The 16,464-nt window shown below is 40.1% G+C and overlaps 1 protein-coding gene across 1 annotated transcript in view; it reads left to right on the top strand.

The window, feature by feature from the left end:
• Window positions 1-8,123, top strand: part of HMGA2 (high mobility group AT-hook 2) — a 243,360-nt gene extending 235,237 nt beyond the window's left edge. Inside the window, exon 5 of the mRNA XM_040409219.1 lies at window positions 7,741-8,123. Coding sequence (XP_040265153.1) covers window positions 7,741-7,785 — 45 coding nt within the window. The 3' untranslated portion in view covers window positions 7,786-8,123. The remainder of the gene's footprint in view (window positions 1-7,740) is intronic.
• The last annotated feature ends 8,341 nt before the right edge of the window (window positions 8,124-16,464 follow it).

Here is a 16,464-nt window from a genome sequence, read left to right as displayed (position 1 = left end):
TATTAATTAATGAATCAACCATGTCTATATGCTTAAATATGCACGTGCACTTTACAATTCACTTGGCTTGAGAAAGGTCACATGAGGGGACAGAAACGTTGCTGTGACGTGTGAATAAAGGACACTTGTTTGGTTTTTTCACCATATCTTAAGAAGTGCCATGGAATTTCTTCTTTAATATATATATATATATATATATATATATATATATATATATATATAAGAAAAATGGCGGCACTGACTACAATCAGAAAAGGTGGGTGCACGTTCCAGGGGAATTGACCTCTTACCCCAATCAATGAATCCAGAAAATGGACGGCACTCCAGCGGGATAAAAGTGAAGTTTTCTTTATTCAACCATACGGTGCAACGTTTCGGCTCCAAGTGGTTTGTATCTCTGCTTGAGAAAGGCTCACTTTTGGAGCCGAAACGTTGCACCGTATGGTTGAATAAAGAAAACTTCACTTTTATCCCGCTGGAGTGCCGTCCATTTTCTGGATTTATATATATATATATATATATATATATATATATATATATATATATATATATATATACGTATGAAATCGGACAGCACTCCAAGACTTGAAAAGACGTGATGTATTTATTCACCCATGTGGAACAATTGCAACGTTTCAGCTCACAACTGAGCCTTTCTAAAGCAAAGATATACAAGCTTGTGCCAACCTGAAATAGCACTCAAATAATCTAGTGACCAATGAACATTCAGATACAAAATCATGTGACAAATTAGCATATCCAAATCATGTGACTGATTAGCATATCCACATCATGTGATCAATTACATATACAAATACCAATATACATTGTGCATATGGATAATATGTGAATCGTTAAAATATACGTCCATGTATATAGAAGGCAAAAGAGGGCGTTACCAAGAGACATGACCTTGCCAATTAGTAACGCGCGTCCATGTGAATAATGGCCAAAGCTGGCGTTTCTTTTTACTATTTACTAGCGGCACATTCACATGGATGCGCGTTACTGACTGGCAATGTCATGTCTCTTGGTAACGCCCTCTTTTGCCTTCTATCTACATGGACGTATATTTTAAAGATTCACATATTATCCATTATCACTATAAGGATAAAGCTCACTGTTGCGATGGATATACCATTATCACTTTGGAAACACATTATCAGATGTAAAGTGGTTGGATACATTTGAATAGGTTTAGGATTGCATTTAATCTTATGCACAATGTATATTGGTATTTGTATATGTAATTGATCACATGATGTGGATATGCTAATTTGTCACATGATTTTGTATCTGAATGTTCATTGGTCACTAGATTATTTGAGTGCTATTTAAGGTTGGCACAAGCTTGTATATCTTTGCTTGAGAAAGGCTCAGTTGTGAGCTGAAACGTTGCAATTGTTCCACATGGGTGAATAAATACATCACTTCTTTTCAAGTCTTGGAGTGCTGTCCGATTTCATACGTATATTAAGGGTGAGAAGCCAATTCCCTTGGACCTTGCACCTGAGCCCGTTTACTGGTGCCGCCGAATTTCTTTCTCTCTCTCTAATATATATATATATATATATATACAGTGGAGGAAATAATTATTTGACCCCTCACTGATTTTGTAAGTTTGTCCAATGACAAAGAAATGAAAAGTCTCAGAACAGTATCATTTCAATGGTAGGTTTATTGTAACAGTGGCAGATAGCACATCAAAAGGAAAATCGAAAAAATAACTTTAAATAAAAGATAGCAACTGATTTGCATTTCATTGAGTGAAATAAGTATTTGAACCCCTACCAACCATTAAGAGTTCTGGCTCCCACAGAGTGGTTAGACACTTCTACTCAATTAGTCACCCTCATTAAGGACACCTGTCTTAACTAGTCACCTGTATAAAAGACACCTGTCCACAGAATCAATCAATCAAGCAGACTCCAAACTCTCCAACATGGGAAAGACCAAAGAGCTGTCCAAGGATGTCAGAGACAAAATTGTAGACCTGCACAAGGCTGGAATGGGCTACAAAACCATTAGCAAGAAGCTGGGAGAGAAGGTGACAACTGTTGGTGCGATTGTTCGAAAATGGAAGGAGCACAAAATGACCATCAATCGACCTCGCTCTGGGGCTCCACGCAAGATCTCACCTCGTGGGGTGTCAATGGTTCTGAGAAAGGTGAAAAAGCATCCTAGAACTACACGGGAGGAGTTAGTTAATGACCTCAAATTAGCAGGGACCACAGTCACCAAGAAAACCATTGGAAACACATTACACCGCAATGGATTAAAATCCTGCAGGGCTCGCAAGGTCCCCCTGCTCAGGAAGGCACATGTGCAGGCCCGTCTGAAGTTTGCCAATGAACACCTGAATGATTCAGAGAGTGACTGGGAGAAGGTGCTGTGGTCTGATGAGACCAAAATAGAGCTCTTTGGCATTAACTCAACTCGCTGTGTTTGGAGGAAGAAAAATGCTGCCTATGACCCCCAAAACACCGTCCCCACCGTCAAGCATGGGGGTGGAAACATTTTGCTTTGGGGGTGTTTTTCTGCTAAGGGCACAGGACAACTTATTTGCATAAACGGGAAAATGGACGGAGCCATGTATCGTGAAATCCTGAGCGACAACCTCCTTCCCTCTGCCAGGAAACTGAAAATGGGTCGTGGATGGGTGTTCCAGCACGACAATGACCCAAAACATACAGCAAAGGCAACAAAGGAGTGACTCAAGAAGAAGCACATTAAGGTCATGGAGTGGCCTAGTCAGTCTCCGGACCTTAATCCAATCGAAAACCTATGGAGGGAGCTCAAGCTCAGAGTTGCACAGAGACAGCCTCGAAACCTTAGGGATTTAGAGATGATCTGCAAAGAGGAGTGGACCAACATTCCTCCTAAAATGTGCGCAAACTTGGTCATCAATTACAAGAAACGTTTGACCTCTGTGCTTGCAAACAAGGGTTTTTCCACCAAGTATTAAGTCTTTTTTTGTTAGAGGGTTCAAATACTTATTTCACTCAATGAAATGCAAATCAGTTGCTATCTTTTATTTAAAGTTATTTTTTCGATTTTCCTTTTGATGTGCTATCTGCCACTGTTACAATAAACCTACCATTGAAATGATACTGTTCTGAGACTTTTCATTTCTTTGTCATTGGACAAACTTACAAAATCAGTGAGGGGTCAAATAATTATTTCCTCCACTGTATCTCCTCACAAGAATTTAGGGATATTTGGCTTTCAGGTGAAATGTATGTAAAATGTAAAACATTCATGCTACAGTGATATTATATCATGAAAGTAGGGCATTTAAGTAGAAGCACGCATGGGGATTTCCTCATCTCAAACAATTTATTGAAACAAAAGCCAACAACAGTGGTGGCTATACCCCCACAAAAAATGTCAATGTCTCAATATCTTCTCCTGTGGCCTTGAGCATCAATTACAGCTTGACAACAACGTCTCATGCTGTTCACAAGTTGACTTATTGTCTGCTGAGGCAAGGCATCCCATTCTTCTTGAACGGCGGCCTTCAGGTCATTAAGGGCGGGGGTACAGAGCTACGAGCCTCTACACAGCGACTCATCTGATTCCATAGGTTTTCAATGGCATTTAGGTCTGGAGAAAGTGCAGGCCACTCCATTTAAGGTACCCCAGTCTCCAGCAGCCGTTTCCTAATGATGCGACCTCAATGAGCTGGCACATTGTCATCCATGAAGATGAAATTAGGCCTGTGTTGTTCATGCAGAGGCACAATGACTGGATTAATGTTGTTATTCAAGTAGTATGGGCTTGTCACTGTACCGTTCACAAAGTGTAGGGCAGTTCTTTATTGACTGGACACCTGCCTACACTGTAACACCACCACCAAAGGCTCGTCTGGTGACAACAGTGGCTGATGCATAGCGCTCTCCTTGATGTCTTCAACATTGTTGGCAGCCATCATTTCTGCTCAGCGTTAATCGACTTTCATCAGTGAACGGCACTGAATCCCACTGGTTCCTCGTCCAGCGAAGATGCTCCCTAGCCCATGCAAGATGATGATGCCTGGTGGTGTGGCCTGGTACCCTTGCAGGTCGTCTAGCACACAGACCATGCTGATCTAAATGGTTTCGAATGGTCTGACGTGACAATTGGGTGTCTTTCACCTCCCTTAAATGTGCTTGGAATTGTGTGGTATTCATCATCCAATTCCACAGGGCATTGTTCACAATGACACATTCATCAGGCACTTCTATGCCTTTCTGTGACTCTTTCAGTCTTTGTGTATCTTTGTTGCAACCTGCTGATGACACTCTGTGACACTCTAAGATCAGTGGCCACTTCCATATGAGAACATCCTGCTTGAAACTTCGCAATGGTGAGGTACTGTTGATCAGTTGTTAGGTGTTGTCTTGGTCTCATGATGTCAAAATGTGAACAGCATGATGAGGAGGACTGTTTTAATACTAATTCCAATTGAACCAGGAAATTTATTGGGCAATTCATGGGTCAAACACCTGTTGTATTTTGCCGTTAAATGCTATGTACACCTTCGGGGAAATTTTTTCAAATTATTGCATTGTACTCATTTTTAGCTAAAAATACATTTTTAAATGGGTCTTTATTAGAAATATGGTTTCCTTTTTTCTGTACAGAGCTAACATGCTCTAATAGAGTCCTTTGGATTTTCTGTATTTTCCATCAGACCAGGAGCAGACTGACTCCGTATCTCTGCTCTCTGACCTTATAAACACTCAATAGCTCAGTTCTTATATTACTGATAAGAATGTGGCTTAAATAAGTGTTTACGACCTCTCAGCAGTTTACAGATAAGGTTTATTAGATGACTGGCACAAAGTGAAAGCCAAAGTACCAGTCACACAGCTAGAAAGTTAACCCTTTGTGACAGAACAGCTCAATATTTTTAACCTCTTGCAGACACAGGGCGTACAGGTACGCCCTGATGTCCGAGTCTTTAAGGACACAGGGCATACCTGTATGCCCTGTGTATTTCCAATCACCGGCGGGCGGGCGGTGATCGGAACAGAGTGCCTGCTGAAATCATTTAGCAGGCACTCTGTGACAATGCTGAGGGGGGTCCTGTGACCTTACATCACAAAAAGTGTAATATCAAGAGATCAAAAAGGCGTATGCACCCTAAAATAGTACCAATCTAACCATCTCATCCCGTAAATAATGAGCCGCTACCTAAGATAATCACCCAAAAAAGAAAAAAACTATGGCTCTCAGACTATGGAGACACTAAAAGGATTTTTTTTGTTTCAAAAATATTATTGTGTAAAACTTAAATAAATTTAAAAAGTTAATATATTAGGTATCCCTGAGTTAGTAAGAACCTGCTCTATAAAAATAGCACATGAGCTAACCTGTCAGATGAACGTTGTAAATAATAAAAAATAAAAACAGTGCCAAAACAGCAATTGTTTAGCAAATTTTGTATTTTAATACATTTTTTCCAGTAACAAAGCAAGGGTTAACAGCCAAACAAAACTCAATATTTATTGCCCTGTTTCTGTAGTTTACAGAAATGCCCCATATGTCGTAAACTGCTGTATGGCCACACGGCAGGGCGCAGAAGGAAAGAAACGCCAATATGGTTTTTGGAAGGCAGTTTTTGCTGGACTGGTTTTTTACACCATGTCCCATTTGAAGCCCCCCCTGATGCACCCCTAGAGTAGAAACTCCAAAAAGTGACCCCATTTAAGAAACTACACCCCTCAAGGTATTCAAAACTGATTTTACAAACTTTGTTAACCCTCTAGGTGTTCCACAAGAGTTAATGGCAAATGGAGATTTTTTTGTTACTTTGCCTCACAAAAAGTGTAATATAGAGCAACCGAAAATCATATGTACCCTAAAATAGTACCAACAAAACTGCCACCTTTCCAAAATGGGGTCACTTTTTGGAGTTTCTACTCTAGGGGTGCATCAGGGGGGCTTCAAATGGGACATGGTGTCAAAAAACCAGTCCAGCAAAATCTGCCTTCCAAAAACCATATGGCGTTCCTTTCCTTCTGCGCCCTGCTGTGTGCCCGTACAGCAGTTTATGATTTTATGTCCATTGAACTGGACATTTGCATTCAAAACATTAAGTTCACCTATAAAGGTTAGAGTGAATGTGTTTATTCACCCATAAGTGACATATATATATATATATATATATATTATTTTTTTTATTTGTTTTTACTGTCCTTTCCACTATCCGGCCCTGTACTTTTCATCCTCACATGAAAAGGTGACCATTTTCCAGTAAATGCCTATTATGTTCCAACTCAGCAATGGCTATTAGGGTGCTATCACACTTTTTTTTTTTTTTTTTTTTGTAAAAAGCACCACAAAATTCATGCATTCATACATACATGCATGTTTTACACCACACCCAGAGCTTGCTGTGGTTTAAAAAAGAAAGACAAGAAACTGTCTTAAAATGCCACTACAAAAAACACATTTTTTGTAGGGCATTTTATGATTTCCTATTGGCCAACATGTCTCATGTTGGGCAGATAAGTGGCAGATGAGGTTTAACATTGAAAAATGTAAAGTTATGCACATGGGAAGGAATAATGCAAGTCACCCGTACATACTAAATGGTAAAACACTCGGTAACACTGACATGGAAAAGGATCTAGGAATTTTAATAAACAGCAAACTAAGCTGCAAAAAACTGTGTCAGGCAGCTGCTGCCAAGGCCAATAAGATTATGGGATGCATCAAAAGGGGCATAGATGCCCGTGATGAGAACATAGTCCTACCACTTTACAAATCATTAGTCAGACCACACATGGAGTACTGTGTACAGTTCTGGGCTCCTGTGAACAAGGCAGACATAGCAGAGCTGGAGAGGATCCAGAGGAGGGCAACTAAAGTAATAACTGGAATGGGGCAACTACAGTACCCTGAAAGATTATCAAAATTAGGGTTATTCACTTTAGAAAAAAGACGACTGAGGGGAGATCTAATTACTATGTATAAATATATCAGGGGTCAGTACAGAGATCTATCCCATCATCTATTTATCCCCAGGACTGTGACTGTGACGAGGGGACATCCTCTGCGTTTGGAGGAAAGAAGGTTTGTACACAAACATAGAAAAGGATTATTTACGGTAAGAGCAGTGAGACTATGGAACTCTCTGCCTGAGGAGGTGGTGATGGTGAGTGCAATATAGGAATTAAAGAGGGGCCTGGATGTATTTCTGGAGTGTAATAATATTACAGGCTATAGCTACTAGAGAGGGGTCGTTGATCCAGGGAGTTATTCTGATTGCCTGATTGGAGTCAGTAAGGAATTTTTTATTCCCCTGAAGTGGGGAAAATTGGCTTCTACCTCACAGTTTTTTTTTTTGCCTTCCTCTGGATCAACTTGCAGGATAACAGGCCGAACTGGATGGACAAATGTCTTTTTTCGGCCTTATGTACTTATGTACTATGTTACTATGTCTCCATAATTTGCGACTTTGCTACACCACAGTTGTAGTGTAAACGCTTTAATAAATGCCCCTCAATTTAAAAACCACCCTAAAACCACTTTAGTTACAAGTGATGCAAACAGCTGCCATTGCTAAGTTAAAACTGTTACTACTTACCGACTTATTGCTTTGGGAGATTTTTGTCTAGTTTTTTGGGACCGCTGTTACGTTGTCCTTTTCCATTTTTGCGATATGTAACTGCTTTCTCTAGTTTACATGACTAGTTTGGCTAAGGAGTAGCAGGCTCTGCCATTTTTAATCCATCTGCTCTTTCTTTCTTACAGGGAGAAACAGAAGAGGCCTCCTCACATGAATCTGAAGAGGATTAGACAGCAACCCACATTAATTTCTACCTCAAAAAGCAGTTAGGTTTCTAAGGTTCAGAATCAGTCCCTTCAGTTTATCTGGATCTCAGAAATGAAGATGCTGCCGTGACCACTTAATTTGTACCACCACCATCTCTCCTCTACTTGTCTATGGGCAAGAAACAAAGCCACCCAACCTCTATAAGAACTTTCAGTTCATAATCCTTTCACTGTCCCAGTTTTAGCGCTGAGAAAAAAACTGCTGTAAAACAGGGATACAGATAAATGGTAAAAAAAAAATGTAATGCTGTTTTTTTCATAACCTACTAATTAGTAATAGGTTGGACTGACATTCTTGTATCGGGATTTGTTTTTGCCACTCACTGAACTAAATATATGTAAGGATACTTGTAACATATTGTGTGTTAAAATGGGCATTGAACTGGGAAACTTGGTGCATATCCCTGTGTAGACCACACCCGCTAACATTCTAATATGATAAGCCCCCCCATAGAACACCAAAGACTGGGGATTCTGTTCCCCAAAACCTCAGCTACATTTTTCTTACAGCAAGAGATTGCTATTTCATTTATATTTTCCATGGCTCATGATAAAAATATGGGATAATACTCATGCGAGATAATACTGTTTAAACTATTTATCTTTAAAACTATGTAGTTTTATATAGATTTTCTTTTTCTCAAGGTACCATGAATATTCTTTCCCGCCATTAGATTCCTGCTTTTTTACCATTTTGCCAAGGGTATAATACACTTTTCATTTTGGAGATCTCATGAAAGATATCAAGTGTATTGAAGAGGGGACAGTATTTTTATACTGTATACTTTTATACTGTATTTTTTACTTTATAGACATTAGGAGGCCAAGATGCAAATATATATGCCCGTACCTGTTCAGAAGCATAAATAAAATCATATAATGCATCTATGCAATAGGGTCATGTATAAGTAGTAATGCAAAGGAGAACAATTTCGGCTCTAAAGGCTGAAAAATCATCTCCATAGGTTGCATTGCAGTTTTCTCTTTTTTTAATTGTCATTTCATTGTGAACAAGAAACAGCACAAATATAACAAGATAAATGAACTTATGGATGAACAATGGATATTCAACTACAGTAAGACCATGGGGGAAGTTTTATCAAAATGGTGCATGGAAAATTAGAAGAATAAGATTTTTTCTTTGCTTTTTTTTGTTTTCTAAAGGGTCTCTGAAAAGTCATAGCAGGAATATGATTCTTGCTATGAGCAATGGCTCCACAATTCTTTGCACTCTTTTGGATAAATGTTCCCGTTTTGTATATATCATATAAGAGTACAATTGTATAGAGAATAGCTAAACTTAGTTTTTTTTACATGACCCTTTTGTCTGGATCTGTTATAAAAACAAATGTAGATTAATGCTCTCTTTCTGCTTGCACAGAAAGGGCTTATAGGTTGCTGGATTTCAACAAGATAGTAAGAAACCACTATTTTTCTATAAAAGTAGGACTGTAGAATTTTATAGTCAGCATCATGGCATACACACTTTAAGGGCTCATCCACATAACACGGATAACAGCCGTGTTACATTTTGCAGAACAGCCAGCCCTATGATGAAAAAAAATATTCTTGTCCGCAATTGTGGACAAGACTAGGACATGCTCTATCTTTTTTGTGGGGCAGTGGAACAGAAGTACGGATGCAGACAGCACACAGTGTTCTGTCTGCATCCATTACGTAAAATTGCGAAATGATGCAGACACGTAAATACAGTCGTGTAAATGAGCCCTAAGAGTCATAGGCTACATGTCCATCATACTGTATGTGACCATGTTGATGCACCAGCATAGTTCTAAAAATACGAGTCCTTGCATATACTTTAATCAACCATAACATTAAAACCACCTGTCTAACATTGTGTAGGTCTCCCAAGTGCAGCCAAAGCAGCAGTTGCAAGATGGACTCCACAAGACCTCTGAAGTTGTCAGCAGATACTTTAAATCTTATAAGTTGCTAGGTGGGGCCTCCATGGATACGACTTGTTTTTCCAGCACTTCCCACAGATGCTCGATCATATTGCGATCTGGAAAATGTGGGGTTCAAGTCAAGACATTAAACCCTTTGTAACGTCCCTTACACCATTTTCCTTCTAAAAGCAGTCATTGCCATTATGAAATACCATTAGGGGTATACTTCTTCTGCAGCAATTTTTATGTAGATGGTACATGTCAAATTAGCATCCACATGAATACAGGATCCTTTGTTTCCTAGCAGAACATTATGTAGACTCTCACACTGCCTCATTCTTTACATGGTGTGTCTTGGTTCCACTTCTTCCCCAACAAAGCAACATATGCAAACCCAACAGTGTACATGATGCAGAAGAAATATGATTGATAAGACCAGGCCACCTTCCTCCAATGTTTATTGTGCCCATTGTAGGTACTTCCATATGTGGGTGGGGTGAGCATGGGCCCTCTGACACCTTTGTATCATAACCAGCCTTAGGCTACTTTCACACTTGCGGCAGGACGGATCCGACAGGCTGTTCACCATGTCGGATCCGTCCTTCCGCTATTTCGCCGTGCCGCCGGACCGCCGCTCCGTCCCCCTTGACTATAATGGGGACGGGGGCGGAGCTCCAGCGCAGCACGGCGAAAGGCCGCCGGACTAAAAGTCCTGCATGTCCGACTTTTTAGTCCGGCGGCTCTCGCCATGCTGCGCCGGAGCTCCGCCCCCATCCCCATTATAGTCAATGGGGACGGAGAGGCGGCACGGCGAAATAGCGGAAGGACGGATCCGACATGGTGAACAGCCTGTCGGATCCGTCCTGCCGCAAGTGTGAAAGTACCCTTACCTTTTTTCAGAAATTTGTGCTACCCTAGCTTTTATAAGGGATCAGACCAGATGGGTAACGTTTTGCTCAACAAGAGCATCATTGAGCCTTGGATACCCATGACCGCATCACCAGTTCAATGGTTGTCCTTCCTTGGACTGCTTTTTGGTAGGTACTGTACTAACCACTCCATACAAAGAACACCTGCCATTTTGAGGGTGCTCTAACCCGGTTCTGTAGTCATCGCCAATCTGACCCATGTCCAAGTCACTTAGATCCTTCTAGTTGCCCATATATCCTGCTTTCAACACATCAGCTAAGTAACAGACTGCGCCCTTCGCATCTAGATTATCCTATCTCTTGATGGATCCCATTATCACAAGATAATCATTTATTCACTTCACTGGTTTTATTGTTATGGCTGATCTTTGTATATAGTTTTTACTAGTTGTGCTTGTATAATGTAATTTGCATATTAGGGATGCTACCCCTAAATATTGTACTTCTATTACAGGATTTATTACACTTATGGATTTGGTATTTGCAAATTTGCTTAAAGGGGTCTTCAGTTACTACATGTATTCTCTTATCCACTGGTTTATAGGTAGCTAACTGATCGGTGTGGGATCACTCACTGGGATCACCATCGATCCCAAGAACAGGGGTCCCATACCCATTATAATAGGGCGTCAGGTCACTGTATGCACCCTGCCGCTCCATACATTCTCTATGGGACTGCCACAAATAGCTAAGTACACTATCTTCAGCAGTCCCTTAGAGAATGTATAAAGTATGCTCGACCTTCTGCTCCATTAGGACAAGGGCTCAGTACCCTGTTCTTGGGATCACTGGTTGTCCCAGCGGTTGGAACCCTCTGACCAGTTAGTTATTCCCTATGCAGTTACAGTGGAAACCAGAAGTTTACATACACTATATAAAAATACACATATGCATATTTTTCTCAATATCTGACATGAAATCAGAATAAACCTTTCCTGTTTTTGGTCAATTAGGATTACCATAATTATTATTGTTTTGCCAAATACCAGAATAATGAGAGAGAGAATGTTTTAAGGCATTTTTATTACTTTCTGCAGTCAAAAGTTTACATACATTTCATTAATATTTGGTACCATTGCCCTTATACTGTATTACTTGGGTCAAACGTTTCGGATATCCTTCCACAAGCTTCTTCTTCTTACAATAGTTGGTCGGAATTTGGGCCCATTCCTCCTGACAAAACTGGTGTAACTTAACCATGTTTGTTGGTCGCCTTCCTCGCACCTGCCTTTTCAGCTTTGCCCATACATTTTCAATAGGATTGAGATCAGGGCTTTGTGATAGCCACTCCAAAACATTGACTTTGTTATCCTTAAGCCACTTTGTAACCAGTTTGGCAGTATGCTTCGGGTCATTGTCCATTTGGAAGACCCATTTCCGCCCAACTTTAACTTCCTGGCTGATGTCTTGAGATGTTGCTTCAGTATTTCCACATAATCTTCTTTCTCATGATGCCATCTATTTTGTGAAGTGCACCAGTCCCTCCTGCAGCAAAACACCCCCACAACATGACGCTGCCACCCACAAGTTTCACAGTTGGGATGGCGTTCTTAGGCTTCCAAGCTTGGTCATTATGGCCAAAAAGTTCAATTTTAGATTCGTCAGACCACAGAACATGTCTCCAAAAATGTAGGTCTTTGTTCCTGTGTGCATCTTTGGACTTTTCCATGATGCTACAAAAAGAAGCAGTGTATTTCAGGTGTGCATTTAAATACATCCACAGGTGTGTCTCTAATTGAAGTGGTTGTCCGGGTTCAGAGCTGAACCCGGACATACCCAGAATTTCACCCAGGGAGTTCCTCTGACAAGAGCATCGGAGCATTTTATGCTCCGATGCTCTCCTTTCCCCTGAGCTGAATTGCCCAGGGCAAAGGCATTTTGTGGAGTTCCGGTGACGTACCGGCCTCTCCTTCTGCTGCCAAGCGGAGGCTTTCACCCAGCAGTGAGCCTGGTGATATCACCGGCACTAATGGGCAGGCTTTAGCGCTGCCCTAGCCTGTAAAACTCAAAAAAATGCCTTTGCCCTGCGCAATTCAGCTCAGGTCAATGCTCTTGTCAGGGAAGCTGCCTGGGTGAAATTCTGGGTATGTCCGGGTTCAGCTCTGAACCCGGACAACCCTTTTAACTCAGATGTTGCTAACAAACCTAACAGAAGCTTCCAAACACATGACATCGTCATATGGGCAGTTCAGAATTGCTTAAAGGCATAGTAATCTTAGCAGAAAGTAATAAAGTGCCTTAATACATTCTCTCTCTCATTATTCTGGCATTTGGCAAATAATAATTATGGTAATCCTAATTGACCAAAAACAGGAAATGTTTATTCTGCTTTTTTAGTGACTTAAAGCCTTCACCAATGCAAATGGTAAATGAAAGCTTAAAGAAACCTCTACAGCAGCAAATGGAGCAGATTTACTAAAGCTTTTACATCACTTTGTGGTATAAAAAAAATCTCAACTTATAATGCATTCCATATTCTCTGTGCTGGGTGGATCTTAGCTCCAGGGGCATGGCCTTCCTACGCCCAGCGGATTTATACCAGACAGCTAGAAAATGCAAAGAAAAGCCTGTGCCTCTTAATAAATTAGCTGCATCTCACTTCAGTGTCATTTTTACTAAGAACGGCATAGGTAATACCAATCTTTGTTAGGCTACGTCTACACGACGACATTTGACAATTTTTATAATGGCAGTCTATGGTGTCGCATTCAAGATGAATTTTTCTGCAACTGTTGCGTCGCAGTCGATGCATTTGCAGTGCGACACCATAGACTGCCATTATAAAAATTGTCACGCGACATTAGTGCAACAAAATGTTGCGCTACAAATGTTGCAGTGTAGTTGTGCCCTATCTGTCGCGCGACAAATGTCGTCGTGTAGACGTAGCCTAAATCTGCCCCTTTCTGTACATTGCTCCTATACCATGCATAGCTCAATGAAAATCAGGGTCATATATTTAACACAAATTAATACCGATATAAGATCAACGTTGATACCCATACCAAAACTACAATAAGTCAATGCAACACATGTTGCGGCAATATAAAGGGGGTCAACTATTGTAAAGCACAAAAAAGTACCAGCTCCTTTAACAAAACAACGACCTACAAGAATCGAAGCCAAAGGTACAAATGCAAAAAAATGGTGTACATTTTATTAAATAACATGATTACATATATGACGTTACGTTTAAAAAGAAGTAGCAGCAGGAAAAAAAAACACCATCCTGGTGGTACACTACATAAGAGATAATAATAATAACATGCCAATCACAAATCTATATAGTATGTGGTAAAGTCTCCTATATAAATACGTTCAATATCCCTGTGTAGGACAAGAAAGTCACTTCCAGGGAAGTAACCACAGTCAGAACTGCAAAAATAGCCGGACCATATGGAAACTATGTGTACCCATGGTACCCAGCAGAGTGCTGACCAAAACATAATGGTGAACATATATAAGGGAGACTTACCAAATAAAGTAGTGTATCCAGACTGGAATGGCGTTACCCCTACGTCTCCCTTATATATGTTCCATATGGTCCGGCTATTTTTGCAGTTCTGACTGTGGTTACTTCCCTGGAAGTGACTTTCTTGTCCTACACAGGGATATTGAACGTATTTATATAGGAGACTTCACCACATACTATATAGATTTGTGATTGGCATGTTATTATTATTATCTCTTATGTAGTGTACCACCGGGATGGTGGTTTTTTCCTGCTGCTACTTCTTTTTAAACGTAACGTCATATATGTAATCATGTTATTTAATAAAATGTACACCATTTTTTTGCATTTGTACATTTGGCTTCGATTCTTGTAGGTCGTTGTTTTTTCCCCCCATATATTTAACAGTACATGCGTATCCCCAGAGTCTGCCCTTCCCACAGACGTTTTACTCCGCTCACTACTCATGACTACCTCTGATTTTCACAGATCCCTACAGCCTAATACTTTCAATGCTGCTATACTCAGTACATTGCAGAGCTCTGCAACAGAGCAGTTAGATGTTCCCTATTTGCATTTTGTATCAACCTAACACAGTAAGACCATTATTATGCAAGCAGTATCATTGTCTCACCTTGAATATGTTGTTCCTTAGATTTCAGCTTTGTATTTAGATTTCTGTATAATGAACTGGTAACTTGAATATATTTTTGTACTGAATTCTTTTAGGTTTTTAAGGATAATCATTCTGATATTACACAATACAGAACATTCTTATCCTCATGTTGAGATATTTCTGTCCATATTTGTACCTCAGATTTGTATTGTTAAAGGAAAATGGACTGATTGCTAAAAGAAACAACTGTACCTCCGTTTTTTTAAAGGAACAAATCATTACCATTAGATAATTTGTAAATAATTTAGGACTGCAGTTAATCCCTAACCAAAGTATTTTGTAGAACATCGTACTAAGTAAACACATATGTGGGTCCATGTTTGATGTTGCCTTAGGCCACTTTCACACTGGCGTTTTGGCTTTCCGTCTGTGAGATCCGTTCAGGGCTCTCACAAGCGGTCCAAAACGGATCAGTTTGCATTCTAATGCATTCTGAATGGAAAAGGATCCGCTCAGAATGCATCAGTTTGCATCAGTGCAGTCTCCATTCCGCTTTGGAGGCGAACACCAAAACGCTGCTTGCAGCATTTTGGTGTCCGTCTGAGGAAACAGAGCCAGATTGTGTTAGTAAAAATGGATCCGTCCCCATTGACTTACACTGTGTGCCAGGACGGATCCATTTTTACTAACACAATCTGGCACAATAGAAAACGGATCCATCCTCCATTGACTTTCAGTGGTGTTCAAGACGGATCTGTATTGGCTATGTTACAGATAATACAAACGGATCAGTTCTGATCAGATGCAGACGGTTGTATTTTCTGGATGGATCCGTCCAAGACGCGAGTGTGAAAGTAGCCTTAATCAGTACTTGAGAGCTGAAAGCAGTGTACTGTTGTAGCACGCTTTTTGTTATCTACATGGATCCCAATGCCTTCTAGTGAAAACCTTCAAAGAAACTTGAAGCTTTGTAGGCGGGAAAATGCAAGCTTGGCTTTTGCATAATGCAATCATAAGTATGTGTTTAATGTAGTGGGTTGAAATGTATTTTCATGTATTTTACACAAATGTGATTTTATATTGTTTCATTAAGATGTATTGTAAATTCTCAAGTAGAGTTTTTATTCTCTGTTTGTTTAGCCAGTATTTACACGTTCTTAACATTGTATTAATAACTGGGCAAGAGCGAGTTCCTCAGGAGTGTCAATGCAGTTTGGAATTGGTCATTTTGGCAGACTTGCAATCATTCTGTTTGCTAAAACACAGCTTGAGAAGGGCATGGTTCTAAAGAACGTGCTCAAACTCTCAAGTGGAAAAGACATGTCTAGTGGAAAGGTCATGTTACAGATAACTCCAGTCATATCCTCCCCAAAAAATGTCAGTCCAATTGGATTTGATCATAATCATATTTCCATCATGCTCAGTTTTACAGAATCATCTCCATCAAAGCATCCAATATGTTTCATCCTTTATAACGACAAAGCACATATTCACACTGTGCCACATCTTGCGTGTACTTTTTAAATGCAATATTACCTCAAAGGACACAGAGGAATATGCACAGTCAGTGATCCCTAAGATAGATTGGCTACATTCACGTGACATGTGAACCTTTGTCCTGCAAACTTTGGGGAGGGGGATTTATGAAACTAAAATAAAAACTGCCTCTATTACCCATAGCAACCGATCACATTTTTCATTTTGAAAGATGTACTGTGCTTGTTTGCTATGGGCAATAAAGAG

Source organism: Bufo bufo, chromosome 1, assembly GCF_905171765.1.
Source record: "Bufo bufo chromosome 1, aBufBuf1.1, whole genome shotgun sequence".
NCBI lineage: Eukaryota > Metazoa > Chordata > Amphibia > Anura > Bufonidae > Bufo > Bufo bufo.
The sequence above is the reverse complement of the archived record's forward strand: the minus strand, read 5'-3'. Positions and strand labels throughout refer to the sequence as shown.